At 36.1% G+C, this 24,557-nt stretch overlaps 1 protein-coding gene across 10 annotated transcripts in view; it reads left to right on the forward strand.

The window, feature by feature from the left end:
* Window positions 1-19,369, forward strand: part of KTN1 (kinectin 1) — a 120,714-nt gene extending 101,345 nt beyond the window's left edge. For 6 of the 10 annotated variants that reach the window (XM_079699009.1, XM_079699015.1, XM_079699013.1 and 3 more), the window contains 10 exons: window positions 3,599-3,679; window positions 4,462-4,551; window positions 4,671-4,763; window positions 5,944-6,015; window positions 6,255-6,338; window positions 6,501-6,584; window positions 9,125-9,208; window positions 11,222-11,314; window positions 12,173-12,293; window positions 18,885-19,369. In XM_079699009.1, the coding sequence (XP_079555135.1) occupies window positions 3,599-3,679; window positions 4,462-4,551; window positions 4,671-4,763; window positions 5,944-6,015; window positions 6,255-6,338; window positions 6,501-6,584; window positions 9,125-9,208; window positions 11,222-11,314; window positions 12,173-12,293; window positions 18,885-18,889 (807 nt within the window). In that variant the 3' untranslated portion in view covers window positions 18,890-19,369. The remainder of the gene's footprint in view (window positions 1-3,598; window positions 3,680-4,461; window positions 4,552-4,670; window positions 4,764-5,943; window positions 6,016-6,254; window positions 6,339-6,500; window positions 6,585-9,124; window positions 9,209-11,221; window positions 11,315-12,172; window positions 12,294-18,884) is intronic. The other 4 variants (XM_079699012.1, XM_079699016.1, XM_079699014.1 and 1 more) reach the window with 1 other exon arrangement.
* The last annotated feature ends 5,188 nt before the right edge of the window (window positions 19,370-24,557 follow it).

The raw sequence follows: 24,557 nt of genomic DNA on the forward strand, positions 1-24,557 counted from the left end.
CCCTCAATCTCATTTTTTTTTTTTTTTTTGGTACGCGGGCCTCTCACTGTTGTGGCCTCTCCCTTTGCGGAGCACAGGCTCTGGACGCGCAGGCTCAGCGGCCATGGCTCACGGGCCCAGCCGCTCCGCGGCATGTGGGATCTTCCCAGACCGGGACACGAACCCATGTCCCCTGCATCGGCAGGCGGACTCTCAACCACTGCGCCACCAGGGAAGCCCACTCTTTCTCATTTTTAACCTAGGGTGTTTTGAGTAGTTAAAATCAATAACTTGGTTCAAAGACATTTATGTTTTTTCAGTTGATACTTTGTTGTAATCTGTAAAATTTACATATGAGACATATTATTTAGAGGATCATAAATATCATATTTGGGAAAGAAATATTTCTTCATAAGTCAATAGTGGTTAATAAATCAGTAATGTTCTTAATGGCTTTATTCAAAATAGAACTTAATTTTAAGTGACTCCTTCTTAGTTTTAGGAACACTTTATTTTTAAATGTATTTAATACTAAGAACCAGGCTATTTTTATTTCATAACTTAAGATTTTGGTCATCTGTTAACTTCTTCAAGCAAAAGTCTTAAAGATGATATAGAACAACTTGCTTTATTTGAGGTTGTATGTGTTTTAAATGGGAGAGAAAAGTTCCCTCCGTTCAGAGAATTAATACAGTGAATACTTGAGGGCAGAGAAAGCCAGTGAGTGTGCATGTAGTTTTCTAAAATGGTGGCACAGGTCCTTTTCTCTTTTAGTGGGAAGTTGTATGTATGTATAGTCAGAAGCAGAGAGAGCGTAATGAGCCAGGTAAACCAGTATCTCACTTCAGCCATTACCAGTATGTCGCATGCATTGATGCACGGTCTTGTTTTACTTCTAGCCCTGTACTTCCTCCGTTATTTTGAAGGAAGTCAAACATCAGAGCATTTCATCTGTAAATATTTCTAAAAGATAAGGATTCCTTTAGAAAATACTATTATTATATTTTTAAAAAATTCTTTATGTCGTACATCTAGTCAATATTTGGATTTTTTCAGTTGTCATATAATGTATTTTAATGAAATAATAACGACTTATTGCGGTTTGTTTTAGTCAGGACTCAAATAAGGTCAGCCTGTGATTGATTTCAGCCGTCTTTTGGATCATCTTTATTCCACGGGTTCCCTTTTATTTGGCAGCACACCCCCTCACCCACCCTTTTTTTTTTTTTTTGGAATGTAGTAGTTTCATATGCAGTTTCCCAGTCTGGATTTAGCTGACTGCATCCCAGTAATGGCAGTATGTTCCTCTGTCCTTTGTGTATCCCATAAATTGGTAGTCAGTGGAGGCCTGATGAGGCTCAACACTTCAGGGGTAGGACGGGTAGAGGCAAGACTACTTCATGGGCAGTGTTGTGTACTTCCATTAGGAGGTCCATCGTGTCTGCTTTTGCTTCTTTGCCCTGTTGGAGCTTATTTAGGCTGGCTACCAAATCCTTTTGACACAGCACTGCTAAACTTTGGTAGCTTCTTTGCTTTGTGGTGTGACAAGTTGTTCCTGATTTATTGTGTACACTTCCTGCCCCAAACTTGGAATCAGGGTATTTCTCAAGGAGAGGGCTGTAGGTGCCAGGTGTGATGTAAGTAAACGTCATGGCCTGTTCTCTGTGCAGTCTGAGTTAGCTGCTTGCTCTCTTCGGTTTTATCTACATATCGTCTGCGTCTCACTTGCACAAGAAGCAAAGATTCTTTTGTTTCTCTTGTAACTGTTGAGGATATATTCAGGTTTGATCAGCTTAGTAGATACAGGTTGAGCTGATTGAAATAACCTGTGCTGGGCAATATGAATAAATTGTCAGTTCTAGTGCTGTTCTTACATTGAACCTAGGAGAAAGGGTTGCTCTTCATATACTTCATATTTTTTCCTTTGTGGCCATAAGCCGTTTTTATTTCTTTATTCCTACTTTATATTTTATTAGTGGAAATAGAATTGCAGGATTTATTTGGCAGTATTTTATGAGCCAAAAGAGTTAATAATTTGTGTTTTTCTTCTTTAAAGATTGTATAAGATCACCAGAATTAAAAATTCTTTTTAATGTAACAAATTCATTCTTAACAGCAATATTACCCACCTTCAACCACCAAACCTTTTTGACACTATAAATATTTATAAATCACCATAAGACATGAATGATGATATTTGGCTTTTGTTCATCCACTTGTTAAAAGTTGAATACTTCTGCATGTAGTCTGTATTTAAGAAATATATTAAGCTTTTTGTGTGCTACCTAGGGTCTAGCATTTTAAATTTTTAGAGATATGATGGATAATAAACTATTTACCTTAAGATAATAATTAAATTTAATATTAAGTTAATATAGTCAGTAGATATAAAAGGGCTTTTATACATGAAGTAATTTTTTTAAACTGTTTTCTATTGCTTTTTTGCTAAGAAAATCAGCAGAGGAGTGATCTAAACTATATGACCTGGATTGAAGAGAGGCTTACATACTTTAAGCATCTAAATCTGAATTTAATTTATATTGAATCCCAGTATTTGAAGCTAAGTAGGATTTTAATAGTATCATTTTGTCATCATTCAAATTTATGATGTGAGAATGTAATTTTGTTTTTAAATGGAGAGGCTTTTTTGACTAATATGTACTACGGGGTATTGTACTACAGGGTGATCTCAGCATCCAGTTTTCTTTGTTTTTTATTTGATAGAGTATAGAGAATCCTGATTCAGCCAGAGAATACTGATTCAGCCACATAAGTAAAATATTTAATTAGAGCAATTAATAGAAATTTCATGTGTGTTGTTTTTGTCTTGAATTAAACTAAACCAAAGACTTAAAAGAGGAATAAGAGGAAATTATCTTTAAAGTATCTAACAAATACTCTTTATCAGAGTTTAAAATTCAGACAAGAAGCATCAAAAACCTAGAATAATTTATTCTGAAATTTGGAATAATGACTAAAACTATAATGCCTTGTGTTTGCATCAGCTGACCTTTCAGTACAAATAGAATTTTTGTTGGTTTTAAACACACAAATGTTTGTGTATTGTTATTTCTCATTATGACTTTAAAAATGCTTCATAATACATATTTATTTTGAAGTATTTTCACAATCCCTGGAGCACCTTCACAGAATCTGAAGTCTTCTGACTAGACTATCTCAATTGAACTTTTAGTTTATGAACTCAGTTTTTGAGAACTGGTTCACCTGAAAAAAAGTTTTGAAAAATTATTCATTCTAGGCTTTCTCTGTCTTAAATATTGAATCTATTAGTCCTAGCACTAGTAAGTGGTAGAGGCTGGTTTGAGCCCAGATTTTCTACCTGTATGTCCAGAATTCAGTTGCACATATCCTAGGACGGGGTAAATAAATTTAGATTTGATTTTTTGGTAGTACATAGGCATATTTTTAGTGTTTATTTTCAAGGCTGGGTCACGTACAACTTATGTAACAATTCTATTCTTCTTTGAAATTTCCAGAGGGATGGTGTTTATCTATATAGATTTCTTTTATAATCTTCTAATTTGGTTATTTAAAATACTTTACTTATTTCATTTAGGTATTGTTTGAAATTGGTTGTTTTGACTTTTCTTCTCCACAGAGTTATAGTGAATGGTTGCATGGATTTGAAAAGAGGGCAAAAGAATGTGTGGCTGGAACTTCAGATTCAGAAGAGGTTAAGGTTAGTTCATGAGGTGAAGTATTTATATTTTAAAGAAACATAGAAAAAAGAAGTAAATCAGATTTGTCTTTATAAGCTTGGGAAAGATAAAGGCTATATTATGAGTAGAATAGTGATCTTTTCAGAAAGTATAAGAAGGTGGTTTCATTTTGTGTACATTTTGGTGAAAATACTATTAAGTCTTCCTTGTGTTTGATTTGTGTACAAAGCTGATGTTTCTCATTCCTTTAACTCTGTTATCTTAGTCATTTCTAAAACTGAATATTTAACTGTCTGTTGCTCTCTTTTTAGCTTGGGTTTAGAAAGTAAAGATCAGTTGATAGGTAGAAACTGACTGGTTTGCTAATATATCCCCAAATACATTGTTTAGGAGCATTCAGAGCCTAGATGTATTTTTATCCTTGACTACTGAAATTTGGGAGATTAACTTTTTTTGTCTCTCAAGTGGCATGAACAAAACCCTCTTTCCCATGGCATTGTGACCTTACTTCACATGTGGATCTGCTTTGATTTTACTGTCTCACTAAAGAGTGACAAGCCTATTTGTTACAAAATTGTGTGATATATTTTTGTATTAAACAGACTCTAAGAGTTTTATTAGGAAAATCAAATGACCAAAAAGGTAATTGAACTTCATTGTTACTTAAGAAGGTTGAAATGTAGTGATTAATAATAAAACAGAAACCATTTATATAATATACCATTAAGTACTGAAACAAACTTGAAGCACAAAACTTTCTGGTAAAACTAAACTAGAGAATTTTTCTTTATTTTGTTTGCAGGTTTTAGAGCACAAGTTGAAAGAAGCTGATGAAATGCACACATTGTTACAGCTAGAGTGTGAAAAATACAAATCCGTCCTTGCAGAAACGGTAGGAAATGATTTTTAACCTACATTTTAAAATAATTATTAACATTACTTAGTTGCTTAAATAGTTTATCTTGGTATTAGAACATGAATTTTTCATAACAACTGTACTTTTGTTTATAGGAAGGAATTTTACAGAAACTACAGAGAAGTGTGGAGCAAGAAGAGAATAAATGGAAAGTTAAGGTCGATGAATCACAAAAGACTATTAAACAGGTATTTAAAAAAGAAGAGCTTAGGGGAAAAAAAATAAAAGGGATGTGTGAACGATTTAAAAAAAAAAAAAAAAGCTTAGAGTAGTGGTTCTCACAGTGCGGGCCCTGGATGAGCAGCGTCAGCGGCACGTGGGAACTTGTTAGAGACGCACATTGTTTGGGCCCCCCCAAGGCTTACTGACTGTGAAGCTGTGGGGTCAGCAGTCTGTGTTTTAAAGAGCCCCCCGAATGATTCTGATGCCCACTGACGCTTGAGACTCACTGGTTTAGAGTACGACTAAAGAGTAATGATACAGGGCTTCCCTGGTGGCGCAGTGGTTAAGAGTCCACCTGCCGATGCAGGGGACACGGGTTCGTGCCCCGGTCCGGGAAGATCCCACATGCCGTGGAGCGGCTGGGCCCGTGAGCCATGGCCGCTGAGCTTGCGCGTCTGGAGCCTGTGCTCCGCAGAGGGAGAGGCCACAACAGTGAGAGGCCCGTGTACCGCAAAAAAAAAAAAAAAAAGAGTAATGATACAGAGTGCAGAGTGCTTTGGAAGTTAAAGAACCACAATGTGATAACATAAGGCAAAGAATTTGGTGTTCACAATAAGTTTTAAAACACAGATATGTGACTCATGATAATAGTATTCAAGAAAAAGTAAGTCCTTCTTCTGTTCATGGGACTTAAATATTATTATGTAGTCTTAGTTTTTCTTCTGTTTACAGTTGTCCCTCCATATCCATCAAGGAATTAGTTCCAGGAGTCTCCACAGTTACCAAAATCTGGTATCTTGGAATGCTATATAGAATGGCATAGTAGTACTTGGGTGTGGTAAAGAGTGCCATCTCTTGCTCACTTGTTTTCCTGGGCTGACCTGTGCAGAATCTAGGGTTGCTGATGGTATTTTATGTTAATGCATTTGGGGATTAAGTACAGCTGATTATTGTTAATTACAGTTAATTAACAATTAACTGGACCTAATATAATACCATGCAAATGGGGTAGGTTTTGACCACAGTTTAAATGAAGTTAAATGTGACACTCTAATTTTTAAGATCTTTTAAAATTCAGTTATGGCTTTAAGTGAGATACATTAAAAAAAACCTCTGACGTGTCTAATTGATTAAAATTCTACAAGATAGAAAAGCCTCTGTATCCTTGGTGGTTTAACTTGATCATGTAATTATTTCACATTTCAGATGCAATTGTCATTCACATCTTCGGAGCAAGAGCTAGAGCGATTAAGAAGAGAAAATAAAGATATTGAAAATGTATGTTATCTCACCATTTGACTTGTAACCTATGGACTCATTTTTTAGCATTAAGGATTGTCTTACAAGCTGTGTTTTAAGATTTCTTTTGTCTTATGATGTAGTTGTTATGCCTTTAAGAATATCTTGGGTAGTGTTTCAGATGGTATAGTTTTATATTCATAAGTGTCATAACTTTTCATTGTAGGGAGGCCTCTTAAATATGTCTCTTAACTTTTCCTTCTTTGTTGCACTGCTAGCTGAGAAGAGAACGAGAGCATTTGGAAATGGAGCTAGAGAAGGCAGAAATGGAACGATCTACCTATGTTACGGAAGTCAGAGAGGTACTTACGATAGAATTTTTTTCAACCTTCTCAATTTAAGTTAAATTTATAACAGAGTGATAAAATATTTCAGTGTAAGTTGTTTCTGGCAGAGCTTCCAAGTAGCATACAAACATGGGATATCATAAGGAAATCAATCTTAAACTCTAAACTTCATTGCAGCTGAAAGATCTGTTGACTGAATTGCAGAAAAAACTTGATGATTCATATTCTGAAGCAGTAAGACAGAATGAAGAGCTAAATTTGGTAAGAAGCTTGTTCTCCACGGGGTATCAAGTAGGCTCTGAAAACACTTGTTTTGACATGTGGAGAAACCATCCAGACTTTTTCTCCTTGCTAACACCTTTAGCTTGGCATTTTTATAAGTTTAAGATAATCTTCATATTCTGATGACTCAAGATGGTCTGCCTTTTCTTGATTCCTAAGATGATCCTTCTTTTCTTAGCTCCTAACAATGGCATGTTTGGCTTGCAACTCTTTTTCAAAATTTTCTGTGTTTTATAAAACCAAATTTCTTCAGCAGCATTATTTTCAGTGAATAAAGAAATGAAACAAAGAGACAAAGATTGGCTGAGTTGCAAAGATTCTCTTCTCAGAGTTACCATAGTTAACTGGGCCTCTTATTTTCTGACCTGGAAGGAGATTCTTGAAGGTGGAAGATACATATTCTTCATTCAAGGGCAACGATCCAATGTAGCTTCTTATTTTAGCTGGCCTTTCTACACATTATAGATAACAAAAAGCTTGTGGAATTCTTTATCATCATCATATCATTCAGAGCATAATAATCTGAAAACTACAGACTGAAAGTTAGTTAAATGTTGTATAAAGACAGAGTACCCTGTATTCCCATTCTTAAATTTTCTGAAAATTTACACTGATTGAGACAGGCTTGTTTTTTAGATAAACATGACTATCTTATTGTATGTTTGAAACAGTAATCATTATGTCTATCTGTGACTTTTAAAAATTAAGAATATGATTAGATTTTTTTAAAGTACTTGAATGAACTCTAGTACAATTGCAGTAAGTCAGTTTTCTCCCTACTATAAGTTAACACTGCCAAGTTTGGAATTTTCTTTTTAGTACTGCTGTATGTACCAAAGAGAATTTCTTAACTCATTCATGTTAAGCAGTGTTACAGCAGTGATTTACAGGAATCAATTTTCAGAGTGGAGCTCTCTATGAAATGTACACAGAGTCCCCACCCCGACACACACACACACACACACACACACACACACACACACACACACACACACACACACACACACACACACACACACACACACACACACACACACACACACACACACACACACACACACACACACACACCTTTCTATTTTTGAAATAAAATCTACCTTTATTTTACCTTAATTGAATCATTCCCACTGCAGTGTGTGAATGATTCAATTAAGGTTTTATGCATACGTTTGCTATACATTGCACAGATTGGTACTGTGATATGCAACAGCTTTAAGTGATATGCTTATCCTGTAATGTGTTTTTTAAAAAACCACTTCTACCTACAATTGTTGGAGATTTTACTTTTAACTTTGATGCTTGGTGGCTGACTCCAGTGCAGCATCAAACCCATAGGATTATGGTTGAGTCTCCATTCAGTCTGATGATCTCTTTGTACATTTTGACCCTTTACTTCTGTCAAGAGGTCATTTTGAGTGATATTTAAAATTTTTTTGTCTTGACTTTGCAGTCTTCATTTTAATCTTCCTGTTTGCTTTTTGCTCAGCGTAACTGTTGCCACATTTTAAGATATATTAAAATAATTTTGTTTGCTTATACATTGTGTGTTCCTGGGCCAAAAGAATAACCTCTCTGATGTGTGAAATCAGAGTTAAGTAAAGGAGCAAGAACTGAAGCATTCGGGATAAATAGAGTTCCCAAAATAAAATTTCCAAATGGAATGTCCTGCACTAATTCTCTCTACGTGTTTGAAATGTCAGTGTCTTATATTTCCCCCTTTTGGGTTTCCAGAACTGTTTAGAATGCTGTGCCTGTGGGTGAGAGACATAATTAACTTGATGAGTTTAATAAGAAAAAGTTATCTTGTGTCAGTGAGTCCATTTCCCTCATTCTTATGTAATCAGAATAGTTACTAAGAGAACAGTCATCACGTATTAGCTCTAGAGTTTAATAAAGCTTTATAACTGTTTCAACAAGTTGGTTGAGATGTATATATTAAGACATGTCTTGTTGGTATAGTTAGGCCAGTGTGGTCTTCACTCATCTTTCTAGTGACATCTTAAAGGATGAGTGACATTTAAATTTTTGAAGATTTCATTTTACTGGATTTGTAATCTTCTGTTCAGTGTTTTTTTTTTTAAATATCACACAATTGATTCTTCTTAACTGAGCTATATAGGTTAAGAAAAGCCTTTAAACATTTAAAAACTAGTAAAATTTCTTATGACTTGCCTTTTAATTTGAAATAAATGTGAATGAACTGCCCTATGAATAGTGAATAGTAATACTTTAGAAAAGTAATCTACTGGAATTTGATGGTTTTGTTTTTATATTTGCAGTTTTCTACTCTCAACTCTAGTTCGTTTCTGTAGCTTTTCTTATGTTTAGCTTTACAGATTGGGACCTCCACTTCTTAGCTTTTCTGTACATCTGGTGCAGCATATTGGCTAATCCACTGTGCATAATAACTGTTAGCGATCCCATTCTTTCTCATTCATTCTTCAGTCCTAGAGGTCTCAGCATAATCAAGGAATCAAAGAAGGATGTGAATTAATTGTGGTGTTCCTGTATTTTTACAGTTAAAGAAGCAGTTAAATGAAACACTTGCAAAACTTAGAACTGAACAAAGTGAAAGACAGAAAGTAGCTGGTGACTTGCATAAGGTAAGACACTGCTTGTCCTGAAGATGCCATATTATCATATTATGTTGTACCTTGAATCTTAAGCAGACATACTGCTAACCCTGGATTCATTCTTTTGCATCATTACATTAATTTGTTTATAAATTTAAGCTGTTTGTTATACAGTTACATATTTGGAACTAGACTTTTTGGCTTGTTTTTCCATTCTTAATTCACGTCTTCATTTCATCATATTTATATAATTAATTGCTTTGTAAAGTGTAGATTAAATTTTGAATGCAGTTGATGTGACTCTTAAAATTGGTTACATCTGGGCTTCCTTGGTGGCACAGTGGTTGAGAGTCCGCCTGCCAATGCAGGGGACACGGGTTCGTGCCCCAGTCCGGGAAGATCCCACATGCCGCGGAGCAGCTGGGCCCGTGAGCCATGGCCGCTGAGCATGCGCGTCTGGAGCCTGTGCTCTGCAATGGGAGAGGCCACAACAGTGAGAGGCCCGTGTACCGCAAAAAAAAAAAAAATGGTTACATCTATATATTTTTTATTGGGATTTGCTTATATAGTCATTTTCAAAGTATGTTTCTTTTGATCTTCATGAATGTGAAGTATATATAGACCTCTGATGTTTCAGAAATTCGTCCCTTTATTTCTTTGTAGAAATATGTTTTTCTTAATCTCATATGTAGATGGGTGATTTTTAGGATTACATTTTTTATTCTTTGCATTAGGTTGACAAGTTATTTGTAACTCTGTTTTGAGATTTTTAATAATGTAATTCATAAATGCTTTTATCAAAGCTGCTTTAGAGCTAAGATTGTGTTTATAGGAGATCTAGTCATTAGCAAAACAATTAAATTCCCCACTCTTTTAAAGGTTGAAAGAAATATTTCTGTTGGGTCTGTATGATTATATCATAATTGTTATGCAAAAGTCTAGGAATCTAGAGTTGCTTCAGATTACTTTGATGTTGTCACCAGTAGATAAAATGTGAACTTAAAGAGTTTCATTAGGTTTGAATCCTACTGCTACCACTTCTGAGCTGTGTGACCATGGGGCAATTATTTGATCTTTGCAAGTCTCAAGTTTATCTTCTATAAAATGGCATTTACAAGGGCTATTTTGTGAATGAAAAAAAATTAAGAATGTGAATTATAAAAAAAAAGTTTCAGAGCCCTGACTTAGATATATGATACATTGTCAAGATTGAGCAATCTGATTTATATTTTGATAACGTGAATGTTTGATCACTGGACAAAATATAAAACTTGCAGTTTTAGCCTAGCAATTTATTTTCTCAGAAGGTACTTTAAGGATATTAAACAGGTGCTCAAAGATATGGATATGCCATGTTATTTGGCATAAAATGGCAACAGTAGTTGAAAGTGAACTGCACCATATCTGTGTAATAGAAATACTGTGCAACTCTTAATTGGAAATGCCCATAAATATTTATTGACATGTAAAAAGATAAAATGCTTCGTCAAATAGCATGTATGTTAAAAGCCCATTTATAGAACATTTTCTACCAATTTTCTGTTAGGACATATATGCACTAAAGAGGGATCTAGACTAGGAGTCAGCAAACTCACAAACTGTTTTAGGATTTGTGGGCCACCTATAGTTTCTTTCATATACTCTGTTAAAGTCTAGCACAACTCTTAAGAAATGTAAAAACCATTCTTAGCTTGTGAGCTCTACAAAAACAGGCTGTGTGTGGCTAGATTTGGCTGACCTCTGATATAGATTAATGTTAACCTAAATATCACTGTGGTTATTTCTGCTTTTAATTTCTTTATACATTTTCTGCATTGTTTGAACTTTTTAAAATGGTGAGCGTGTGTTTTTATAATCTGGTGGGGGAGAAAACTATTTGATTTTGGGGAAAAAACTGAACAGGTTGGCTTTACGTTGTATTTTGAGAAGAGCTTTAGTTTTGTACAAAGTATAATGAGTGTAAGAAAATCACTCATTTTTTTTCTTGTATATATTTATTTATCAGTTGTATTATTCAGAGGCTCCATATTGCTTTCCTCACAGGCTCAACAGTCACTGGATCTTATCCAGTCAAAAATAGTAAAAGCTGCTGGAGACACTACTGTTATTGAGAATAGTGATGTTTCCCCAGAAACGGTATGCATTTTCTTTAGCTCCAAATCTCTGGGCTAATTACCTTGTAAATTATGTGAAGAATAAAAAATGTACAGGATCCACCTCTGCCTAAAAAAAATGCCTTTTTAATGTGCTTCTATCAATTATGTTGCATTCTTAACTCAAGGTTGTTTTTTCTTTGAGGTGTCTTATCTGAAATGCAGTGTTCTTATTAATGTTTGTTTTCACTTTAGCTTGGTGAGATATTATTATGTTAATATTTAGGTTTGTGGTGGAAAGTATTATGGTGTACTGCTGAAGAATGTAGACTCTGCTGCTTGTGTTGAATCCTGGTTCTACTATTCAGTAGCTGTGTGACTGACTTAAGGGGAAACTCTTTATCCTCTCTGTGCTTTAGTTGCTCCATCTGTAAAAGGCAATGATATTAGTACCTATCTTGTAGGATTGTTGAAGGGAATAAATGAATTACTATATAAAACACTTAGAATAGTGGGTAACACTTAAAACAGTGCCTCAAGTTTAGTAAGAGCTCAATATATGTTAACTGTTATTTTTCTGTTGTTATGAATGTACTCTCCTTTGGTTCCTCGCAGTATTTTTTCTGAAAGGAGAAATGGATTTATATCTGATATTCATTGATTCTAGAGTTTTCCATTTGTAACCTAGTGACAACATTTATAACATAACTTTCTTTGATGCAAACTAATTTGCAATGCTAGGTAGCAAACACTATTGCTCTATATGGTTTTTATTGTCAATTTTCATATCTTTCAGATTTTTTTGTTTGTGTTTAAAACAGCAATAAACTATTTTCGGTTTTGGTTGCAAATGCCTTTTTCTTGTGCTCAGGGTTTTTCATCTCTTCCGTCTTCTTTTTAGGAGTCTTCTGAGAAGGAGACAATGTCTGTAAGTCTAAATCAGACTGTAACACAGTTACAGCAGTTACTTCAGGCAGTAAACCAACAGCTCACAAAGGAGAAAGAACACTATCAGGTATTAGGTAAGAATAATTGAAGTATTACTGTCTGTCTATAGATAATTGACATAGTGTGTGTGTAAATGTATGTATAGTGTGTATTTACTTTAAATATAGGAACTCTTGTTAACCTAGTAGGCATTTTTCCTAAAGAAATGATTAAGGATATGTACAAAGATATACTTAATCAGACTTGATTTTTGCTTAATACTCTGAGGCACATATCCTAGCTGATATATGTAGCTCTAGTTGATTCATTTTAATTTCTATATAATATTCTATTTCTCTAATTAGAGTTTACCTATATGTATTTCGTATTGGTGGACAGTTAGGTGGTTTCCAGTTTTTGTTAATATAAGCCATGCTGCAGAGAGATAGGTGAGTTTCTTTAGGTCTAGAAGTGGATTTGCTTTATCATAGTGTATATGTAATTTCAACTTTACTAGATATTGTCAAATTGCTCTTCCAAGAGGCTATTCCAGTATATACCAGCAGCAGTGTAAGAGATTTCCCTCTTTATCTCTCTGAGAACCTCCAAATGACAGCTTTATAGCTTTCTTGGAGTTTTATTTCCATCTTGTACATATTTTTTGGTCTTGTAGCTTGGAGGAGAAAAAAATACCTTATCTTTTTTTTTTAATATGTAAGTTTCATGAGTATAGCATTATACATGTGTACACTGCAAGGTGATCACCACCACAAGACTAGTTACCATCTATAACCATACAGTTGACTTCCTTTTCCCATTTTGTCCACCCTCCAACTCCCTTCCCCTCTGGTAACTACTAAGCTGTTCTCTTTTATGAGTTTGTTTTTGTTTTGTCTGTTTGTTTTGTTTTTTTTTAGATTCCACATATGAGTGAAATCATATTGTCTTTCTCCATCTGACTTACTTTACTTAGCATAATACCTCCAAGTTCTAACCATGTTGTTGCAAATGGCAAGATTTCCTTCTTTTTTTATGGCCAAGTAGTATTTCACTGTGTGTGTGTGTGTGTGTGTGTGTGTGTGTGTGTGTGTACACATACATACCACATCTTCTCTATCCATTCATTCATTGGTGGACACTTAGGTTGTTTCCATATCTTGACTATTGTGAATAATGCTGCAGTGAACGTATCTTTTCCAATTAGTGTTTTCATGTAGAAACCCTTTTTCTTTGCCTCTTTTGACCTTTTTACAGAACAGACTCATAACTTGTTTACCTAGGTTTTGTTCATTGCCATAATGTCTGCAACTGTTTCTTTAGTTTATCCTGATCTTAGTTCTTGTAAAATATCTGCGTGATTTTTTTTTTTTTAATGACTTGGTAAAATAAAGTGACTATAATATTTTTACTGAGGTAAGATGCTGAACTGAAAATCAAGTCATCACAGTTCCTTTACATTGGAAGCTGGATTTTATTTAAGTTTGCTGTGGGTAATCAAAGAAATCCATTTTTTAACTCCTGAAGTGAGAGTCTTAACTGAAGATAAACAAACCAAGCTTTAAAATTTTATTGCCCATATTACCTGGAAATGCATGTTGATTGATTTGATTCCTGGGTTTTACCTGTTTTAAGAATGACTTAAGTCGCAATGCCTTGGGTAATTAGGGTGTTCTGATATGCACTGAATACTTTAGATATTCTTCTTTTGAAGCTGTTTGTTCTATAATGATTGTGGTGTCCTGGACATGAGTAGGGTGGCCTGTGCAATGCCAGGGGGCAGCTCATCACTGAATCGTCCCTTTCAGAACCCAAACTTAAGACTCTTAGGTTATACAAAGGCCTCGGGATAGGTTAGGTGCTCTGGAAAAGTTGGGATGGACCTCCATTTTGATTACAGGGGCATTCTGTCTCACTTTTGTAGAATGATTGTCTTCTGGCCTGTCTTAGCATATACTCTCCTTTAAAATGCTGTTTCAGGTCAGTTACCTCTAAGAAGACTTTTCAAATAAACCCAACTCATTCTTATAACCTGTCAGCAAAAAGAATTATACCTTAATCTTTTATCCTTGGTAAGCTGACCTCTCAGTTGCCTAGAGTTAAATTTCTGCCACCTTACCACTCTTCCCCAAATTAGAAAATAACCTCGTTTCCTGCTTCCCAGAGCAACTTTCCTTCCCACATCTTCAGTCCTGCTTCAGTCCTGAAGTCCACGTCTTCAGTCCTCTCCACTCACTGCTTCTGTTCAGTCTTGAAAAATGCTCAAATATATTATTTTAACTTTGTACTTTCTTTAGATTACCACCCTAATTTTTTTACTTCACTGTTTAACAAAGATTCTTAAAAGAAGAAACTATTCTCACAGTCTCTTGCCTACTAACTACTCCATCTCCTCTAGAATGGCTTCTCTTTGTGCCATTCCGTTGAAACCGTTTTTGCTGAGGTCATTCATTAATGATTTCCTAATTGCTAGAGCTAATACAGGATGATCTTTTGCATATAAGATACTGAAAATAGTTGTGAATTATTCTAAATATAGTGAGGTCAGTCCTTAGGCCTCTGTTTTCTAAGGGAAGGGTTTCGCTTCTGAGAACCTAAAAAATTATAAGATGGCTTGTTACCCTTTGCCTTTAGACCTTGTCAGTAGTATCTCTCCAGCATCTCAAAAGTGTTCTTCAGTATTTTCTTTTTCTTCTCAAACATGTGTTCTGAACCATTTTTGCTTGCCTGTTTCCACATTTGCCTTAATCATATTAAATTTGAGACTTACACTGATCATTGGTAGTAACACTTTCATTTTTCCAGATTTTTTTCTTCCTAATTTGTAAAAATGTAGTGTGTAATTTGTTAAAAGAAATACATATACCCTGGCAACACAGCTGAAACTGAACTGTTGTTTAGCAGGCCGCTCACCTAAGTGATAGATAACTCAGCATTCTTTTGTAAGCTGATGAACTTAATTTCAAATTTGGCAAGTGAAAGGGTGGTTGAGTGGTCAGCAGTGTATCGTGAAGCATAGATGGATTGTATGAAGCTGGAGGTCCACCAGCACTTGAGAACTCTCTCCTTGCATAGGCTCTAGCCAGCACTGACGGTGACAACCCCTCCTTAGGGATCTCTTGGTTCCACAGCTCTCCTTTATGCCCTTTAAATGTTTGTGTTACCCTCAGGTTTTTAACTTCAGCCATCATTTTTGCTCAGTGTATTCTCCCTCTTGTCAACTCTTTTAAAGTTAGTACCAGATAATTAAATTGGAAATACAGATTTCTTAATCATCAGAATTTATAGGTTAATGTCTGATGTCAAGAATCTCCTTTTTTTCTTCCCTGCTTTATTTAGGTATACATTATTACTGTTGTTGTTTTTTTTTTTTAATTGAAGCATAGTTAATTTACAATGTTGTTTTAGTTTCTGGTGTACAGCAAAATGATTTAGTTATACACACATATATATATTCTTTTTCATATTTTCCATATAGTTTATTACAAGATACTGAATATTCAATATATTGAATATTGAACCTTATTGAATAAGGTTCCCTGTGCTATACAGTAGAACCTTGTTGTTTATCTTGTTTTATATATAGTAGTTGTATCTGCTAATCTCAAACTCCCAGTTTATCCCTCCCCCAACCCCCTTTCCCCTTTGATAACCATGTTTATTTTCTATGTCTGTGAGTCTGTTTCTGCTTTGTAAATAAGTTCATTTGTGTTATATTTTAGATTCCACATATAAGTGATATCATATGGTATTTGTCTTTCTCTTTCTGACTTACTTCACTTAGTGTGATAATCTCTAGTTGCATCCATGTTGCTGCAAATGGCATTATTTCATTCTTTTTTATGGCCAAGTAATATTCCATTGTATGTATATACTACGTCTTCTTGTTGATGGACACTTAGGTTGCTTCCATGTCTTGGCTCTTGTAAATAGTGCCGCTATGAACATTGGGGTGCATGTATCGTTTTTAATTAGAGTTTTCTTTAGCTGTATGACCAGGAGTGGGATTGCCATATGGTAGCTCTATTTTTATTTTTTTGAAGAACCTCCATACTGTTTTCCATAGTGGCTGCACCAATTTACCTTCCTACCAGGAATCTTACTTCTTTTTAGTATATACTACAAGTACATATGAATTGTTTAAGATAATGCTGTACATTTTCAGTAAGAGAAAAGCTATTTTTAAAAGACAAAAATGAGAGAGATGATGTATAATAATTTAGTTTTCGAAATCCTAATACACAGAACTTAGCCTTTCTTTGAGTTGTAGGGGCATTTGTCTTGCGCCCTTAATTTGTAAAACATTAACCCTTTTTTCTTCTGGAAGTTTTCCTGCTCATCTGCTATCCTTCTCTCCCCACCCCTGCCACCTCCCCAAACAGAAGGCTTTCATCCGCCCACCCCCCTTTTAATTAAGGTAATTTTTTGTGTAGCTTTGGATCGTTAACACTAGTATTTTGTAGTATACTTTTTTGTTTCCAGATATCTACTTTTTCTTGTGTTTCATATCTGCCTGGCTTCCAAGTGTTCGAAGTATATGTCTGACTATATCAGAAAACTTTATCACCCCATGTCCTAGTCTGTTTGGGCTGCTATAACAAAACCCCCATACACTGGGTGGCTTAAGCAGCAGACATTTATTTTTCACTGTTCTGGAGGCTGGGGAGTCTAAGATCAAGGCACCAGTAGGTTCTGTCAGGTGAGACCCACTTCCTGGATTAAAGATGGCCATCTTCTTGCTGTGTCCTCACATGGCAAAAGGGGCAAGGGAGCTCTCTGGGGTCCTTTTTAAAAGGGCACTAATCCCATTCATGGCAGTGGAATCTCCTAAAAACCCCACTTCCATATACCATTACATGGGGGTTAGAATCTCAACATGGGAATTTCGGGGAATTGGGGGGACACAAACATTCAGACTATAACACCCAGGATCCTTTACCTTGCAACCTGTTTGTGGAATCATGTGGAAGGAGGCTGATGATTTTAACAGCTGACACTTCATGAATGTGCCTCTAAGAATGAACATGCTTCTAACATATGGTCATTCATTTAAATTTTCACAACAACCCAGTGCAGTAGATAGGTAGGGATGATGGTGATGATGATGATTATTATTATTACTTATTTTTTTTATTCCCACTTTACAACAGGCCCAAAGAAATTCTGTAAGTTGCCCAAAGTCACACAGCTAGTAACTGGGTGAGCTGGGGTTTAAATTAAGGTGGTCTGGGCCTAGGCCCTGTGCTCTTAATCTGTACTTTTCTTCTCCCTAATTCAGGCACTGTGTGCTCTGATCCTTGTCACGGCTTTCTTTTCTGCTCATTCTGTCTAATCCTTTGTTGCCAGCTTCTTATAGTTTCTTCCTTCAGTTCTGGCTTTTTCCTAAAGTTAGTAATTTGGTTTGTCAATATTGAATTGGAGAGGCTCTTGATGTTATCCAGGAAAAACTGAGGTGAAATTTTGTGTATGTGTTTTGTATATATGTATCTTCCTTACTCCCTTTAACAAATAGATTCTTTCATGATACAGTTTTCTCTTGTTTCTGAAAGGAAAAAGTTATTTTTTGGTGCTATTGAAGTGTAAGAGTTAATGTTTCAGACAAAAGCTAGCTTTTATTTCTACACTTTACACTTGACTGTCATATGGATCAGGTTTTAATATTGTGTAATGTGTTTACACAGCACTTCTTAGTTTAATGTACCAGTGGGCTCTGTGGACTTTCTGATTAGCTGTTATCTTGTTTTAATTAGAGAGCATGATAGCCAATGATAACTTTGCTTTTTAACTTTCTACTTGCTTCTTTTCCCCTCAACTTTTTAATTTTGAAAATTTTCACACTTAATGAAAAGTTGAAAGGATATATAACACTGACACCCTTCAGCTACTTCATCTCTTTATTTGTGTATACATATTTTGTTGACGTCAACACATTTGAAAGTAACTTTCAGATAATATGACATTTTACCCCTAAGCACTTAAGTATGTATCTCTTATGAACAAAGACATTCTCATACAAATCCATAGTATCACTGTCACATCCAAAAAGACCAAAACAGTAGCTCTATAATATCATCCATTTTAAAGCCCATATTTGTGTCCCCACTTATACCCGAAATATCTTTTTAGCTATTTTTTCCAAACCAGGATCCAGTCAAACTTCACATGTTGCATATGGTTAAGTCCTTTTAGTCTCTTTAATGGCTTTTGAAGTTTAATTTCTTTAATCATTTTATCTGACTTGGAAAGCTTCAAAAGACCTTAGAAAATCTCTGTCTGAAGCTTAAATTATTTATTCGCCAGTGGAGAGTTGTAAATTTCAGTTTCTTTCCAGTGCTGCTCACTCACCTTATTAGCTTTACAGTCTCTTGAGTAGAACAGTAATACAAATGGATTCCCAATGTTGTTCTCTTAAATGTTTTCTAAATAGGATTTTTAAATCCCTATATTATTCTCAGTTTGGTCTGAGATTTTGGTTCACATATTTAAAAATCCACCTTCAGAAGCTCCTTCTGAATCCTGAGATTTTTCTCTTATTTTTCATTACCATCAGTATTAATTGTTCTGATCTTAGTTGAAAAGGCCATGCTAGATCAAATGGCATATGTACTTTTGGTATTTGACAGATGTCTTCTGATTGCCTTTTGTTTCTTTGTTTTAAAATGAATTTCTTTCTTTCTGATCTTTTACAGAGTGAAGTAATTGGGAAACTGTTCATTCAAGGATAACAGAAGGCATTGTATTATATTTTGCCAAATTAAAGCCTTATTTATGTTTTCACCCTTTCTACTTTGTCAGAAACACTGAACAGAGTTTTGTCTTTTCTAATCCTTGTTAGACTACTGATTTAAAGAGAGAGAAAAAAAGCCAACTCTGTAGACACCTTCAGAGTTTAGTTTTATAATAAAAACTGTTTGAATAATTAGACCTTTACATTCCTGAAAATAAAATAAACATGTAATCTTTTATCTTATTTTGCTCAATAAAATTGTTCAGAAGATCAAAAGTGGTAAAGACAATGTAAAATTTAACATTTTAATACTGATGTTGTACACTGTTTTACTTAACATTTTGGGGAGCAACTGCCTCTGACTTCAACTCAAGAAATCATTTTTTGTTGCTAATGTAATCGGTTTTTGTAATGACGTCAGCAAATAAAGGGATGCTTATTATTCAAGCTGGTTTTGATTTTCGTTGAGCTTTAACAGATTTCATTAGCACTTAGATCAACATAATTTAGAACACAATCATTAATTGCAAGTTCAGACAGGATAGGTTTGTTGCTTGTACACCTTCTCTAACTAGAGCTCTGGGTCTTCTCTGTGGTTCTTTGCAATGTAAACTGTGTCCTGAAGGTAGTGTGGGTTATAGAAAGGATGGGGCAAGTATTCAGGGTTTCAGACCTACCACCCCTGCTTCAGGTAGAAGAGCTCTGCTTTATTTTTACTATTACTATTATTATTTTAAGTAATTATTAACTCTTTTGTTTCCTTCTTATCAGACACTTTTACAGTTTACATCTGTTATCTTTTTTGTTGTTTGAACATGTTGATAACATATTTTATCTTTTTTTTTCTTTTTCTTTTTAAATAATTGGCTGAAAACACTGAGCGCTCAGATGCTAAATAACCATTGACAAATGTCTTATGCCACTGAGTATTAAAGTACCTGCTATGCCATATGGTGGCCTCCTTGCTGTTTCAACCATGCTTCTACCATGGGGCCTTTCCACTTTCTGTTCTTTCTGCTACAGCTCTCTTCTCTTGGGTGTCAGTCTTGGCTGGTTCCCTCACCATCATGAAATCTGCTTAAATGTCACCTTTTTCATCAGGTCTTGACTACCCAGTATTCCCCCTGCCTCCCTATCCGCCTACCTGTCTTGGTCTATAACATTAACAGTCCTCCAGTATATACTTGGTCATTCCCTATACCCCTCCCTACCAGAAAGTAAGCTCCAGGAGGGCAGGAACCATCTCTTTTGTTCCTTGCTTTATCCCCAGCCCTGAGAAAGTACCTAACACTTAATTGTGCTCAAATATTTGAATGAATGGATGAAGTTCATTTTTATTTTTTATTTATTTGTTTTGGCCACACTGCATGGCTTGTGGGATCTTAGTTCCCCAACCAGGGATCAAACCCGGGCCTGGCAGTGCAAGTGCCAAGTCCTAACCTCCGCACCACCAGGGAATTCCCGAAATTCATTTTTATACCTTGAGGATTATCTAAAGTGGTGCCTTCACCAAATAGCACGTGCACCAAATAGTATTTCTAAGGTATATAGAGAGAAACTGAAGAAGCTGCTCATGGCCATTGGTAACTGGCCTGGGAATTTGGGCTACCCCAGGCCTTGGCTGCTTTCAGCAAACCACTGGGAAATTGGTCTGAAGGCCAACCAGATGCCATATCATCATCATCTCTTTTTCCTTTGCCGTTGCCTATAAAGGTACTCATGTCTCTGCCTTCTGAAAAAAACAAATCCCACTTTCCATCTTACAACCTCTTCTTGCTATTCTCTTTTTTTTAATATATAAATTAATTTACTTTTGGCTGCATTGGGTCTTCGTTGCTGCATGCAGGCTTTCTCAGTTGCAGTGAGCGGGGGCTACTCTTCATTATGGTGCATGGGCTTCTCACTGCAGTGGCCTCTCGTCGTGGAGCACGGGCTCCAGGTGCACGGGCCTCAGCAGTTGTGGCCCGCGGTCTCCAGAGCACAGGCTCAGCAGCTGTGGCACACGGAGTTGCTCCATTGCATGTGGGATCTTCCCGGAGCAGGGCTCGAACCAGTGTCCCCTGCATTGGCAAGCAGACTCCCAACCACTGCACCACCAGGGAAGTCCTTCTTGCTATTCTTGCTCAGAAGAACTGTGTAAAACTATTATTTTTCAACCTCCTTATATGTTTGAATTAAAAAAAAATTGCAAGAGATTTTGAGGACTCAGTCTAATCTCTGATTAATTTCTGTTCCATCCCTCAACATCCCAACCAAATACGTGTTCATCTTTTTGCCTCTGAAGTGGCGGGAAGTTCACAATTAGGTACAGTTGTAATTGTTAATGGTTATTAAGTTATGGTATTGAAAGTTGTGTTCCTGTTACATCAGTTTGTCCTACTTCCTTACTCCAGAATCACATAGGAAAAGTGTACCATACTCCCATTCAGTTATTGTTCAAATATGCCAAGATAGCTCCATGTTCTCTGAAGTCCATTCCTCTCTAGGTTAAGTATCCCCAGTTCCTTAGTTACCCTGAATGATGGAAAGCTAAACTAGCCTACTCGTCTCATCCATCCCCAGCTATCTACCCTTCCCCAGTGTCCTATAGGCAGATCGCTGGGAGAGGATGGGAGCATCAAAAGAGAGGTCATCCGTGTCCTCAGTCTCTAGTGGCCCCTCTTGCCACTGTTAACAGCCAATTGAGGCAGGAAGCAAGCCCTGAGAATATTTCTCAGTTTGGGAGTGACTACAGGGAGGGAGAATGACCACTGTAGTTGAGAGCAGACATCTTGATCCCTAGAAAGAATGGAGAGATGTGGAAGGGAGGAGTGACAGGATACCTGAGAAGCAGGCTATACCCTTCAGTTTGGTGTAGTAAAACTAGTACATTTCTGGCAGGTCAGTGACACTGTGTAAGGCTTGAGCACCTTGTAAGTGTTCACCCCAGCCGCAAGAGGGCGGCACCTGTATTGCCCATAGAGGGTTAGAGCCAGGACCAGATTTTCACATGTCTTGCATCCCAGGACGAATTGTATATGGGCATCTGCCACTTGTGAGATCTGTCCTAGATGGTGTGTACGGGAGGAACAGTGATCACTAGAAGGGGGCTGCATTTGCACCCTCGGTTGAGTAGAGATGTTTGTCCTTTGACCCCATTCATCATCTGGGTCCCCAGAGAAGGGAGGGCAAAAGAGGAGTTAAAGAACAGCCTCCTCCCTGTTGCTGCCACTAAGGCCAGTGACACTGACCTGGACTTGGATTAGCTGCAGTTACAGGACAGCTGTGGGATCTGCTCAGGTTGTGCTTAAGAGAAGAGGGAGGTGCTGCACAAAGACCGTGCTTGGGAAAATGAGGCCAAATCCAGGCTGTCCTACCAACTGGTTGATAGATTTTTCTCTTTTTTCTTGACTCAGTTTTTGTCATTTGTGTTTTCCTCAGAAATTGGGCAATTTCATATTCACTGGTGGAATTCTATTATGACAGTTAACACATAATCACTTATACAACCTACCACATGCCAGACATTTTTAAAGCACTTTACTTGCGTTAACTCATTTAATCCTCACCAGAATTTATTGAAAGGGTGATTTTACCAACATCTCCATTTTATAAATAAGGAAATTGAGGCACGGGGGGACAATTAAACAAGGTCTCACAGCTACTGACTGGAGGAACCCATCCTCCAACTTAAGCCTTCTGGCTTGCTTCTCTTATTGGCTCATTCTTATATATATTCACATACATATGTGTGTGTGTGTGTAATTACATGTATAATTTATAATTTAAAAAATATACTTTTTTTTTTTAAACCTATTTGTTCCTGATGTTATTGTACCTTCTCATTTTCTCTTGACTGTACTTTCCAAGGCATCTTCAACCTCAGTGGTTCTCAGAAGTGTGGTCTGCAGTGCTCTGGGCATTGCCGGGGCCCTTTCTAGAACTCCAAAAGGTCAAAACTACTTTGATAATACTAAGATGTTATTTGCCTTTTTCGCTGATGGTGTTAAAACAAGTAGGTAAAATTGCTGGTGCTTCAACAAGGATCAAAGCAGTGGCTCCTAACTGTGTTAGTAGTTACTGTATTTTCACCACTATTCACTCCCAGTAAAGATAATATCAGATTCACTTAAGAATGTCTTTTCTGATGAGATCAGTAGTGGTAATAATGAATGTGCTTTTTTGGTATATATAATGAAGTGTGTCAACGTTTGGAAGATCTGCATAACTCAGTGAACCAATATTTTCCAAATGACCAATACACAATGTTATAAAATCAGGCTTGGGTAAAAGATTCATTCAAAGAACAAGACAAACTAATGGATTTTAATGTAACAGAGTACAAAAAGTTCATTGATAGGGTTTCAGACTCTACATCATGATTAATCTTTAAGAAATTGCCATGTGTTGAGTTTTGCTATTGTGTCAAAGAATATCAACAATTACCTGAAATGGCTACTTCTCTGTTTTCCAGTGACATATCTGCATGGGGCCGTATTTTCTTCGTATACTTCAACCAAAACTACCTGTCACAACAGATTGAATGTAGAAACAGTTGTCTTCTATTGAGCCATCTGTTAAAGAAATTTGCAAACATGTAAAGTAATGCCAGTCTTCTCACTACATCATTTTGGTTTGTTTGTTTTGGAAAATGAAGTTATATTTCACGAGAACCTGTTATGATTTTAAAATAAACTTTAAAATGAGCGTTTATAATTTTTCTTGGCTTTAACTTCTTTTTTTTTTTTTTTTTTTTTTTTTTTGCAGTACACGGGCCTCTCACTGTTATGGCCTCTCCCGTTGCGGAGCACAGGCTCCGGACACGCAGGCTCAGCGGCGATGGCCTAGCCGCTCCGTGGCATGTGGGATCTTCCCGGACCGGGGCACGAACCCGTGTCCCCTGCATCGGCAGGCAGACTCTCAACCACTGCGCCACCAGGGAAGCCCTCTTGGCTTTAACTTCTATGTTGAATATTAATAGAAATAACTGAAGAGCTTTTAAAAATGTAAAGGAGTTCTGAGAAGAAAAATTTGATGGCTACTAGTCTAGCATATTATTTTTTTACAACAGTTTTTTAAATTATACTGGGCAGTTCTTCAGCACTTTCTTGTTGTATTTTGTTTTATGTTTAATTCATATGTGGTTTTATCATTTTCAGTCTTTTTACTTTCTTTGCATTTATTTTGTTGCACTTTGCCAACTTCTTGTCTTTAAATTTTAATTCATTTATTTTCAGTTTTTCTTATTTTCTAATTCCTTTCAGAGGCTGTAAGTTTTCCTCTGGGCTTATTTGCATCCCACAGATTTTGATATGTGGAGATTTTGCTGTCTTTCAGTACTCATGAATATTTCAGATACACAAAATCATGGAAAAATAATAGAAAAAACCCGTGTACCCCACTCAATATCAAATATTAACATTTTGTCATATTTGCTTGAGTTTTTTTTTTTTAATAAAAGGAACAAAACAGTTGGTACAGATGAAGCATCTTGTATACCTCTCCCTGATCCCATTTCCCTCCCCTTCCAGAGGTAGGCACTGCACTGAAGGTAATGTTTATCATTTAATTTTTTTTGAAGTATAGTTAATTTACAATATTTTGTTTTAGGTGTATAGCATAGTGATTCAGTATTTTTGTGGATTATATTCCATTA

This window comes from Hyperoodon ampullatus (assembly GCF_949752795.1).
Source record: "Hyperoodon ampullatus genome assembly, chromosome: 3".
In the NCBI taxonomy this organism is placed as follows: domain Eukaryota; kingdom Metazoa; phylum Chordata; class Mammalia; order Artiodactyla; family Ziphiidae; genus Hyperoodon; species Hyperoodon ampullatus.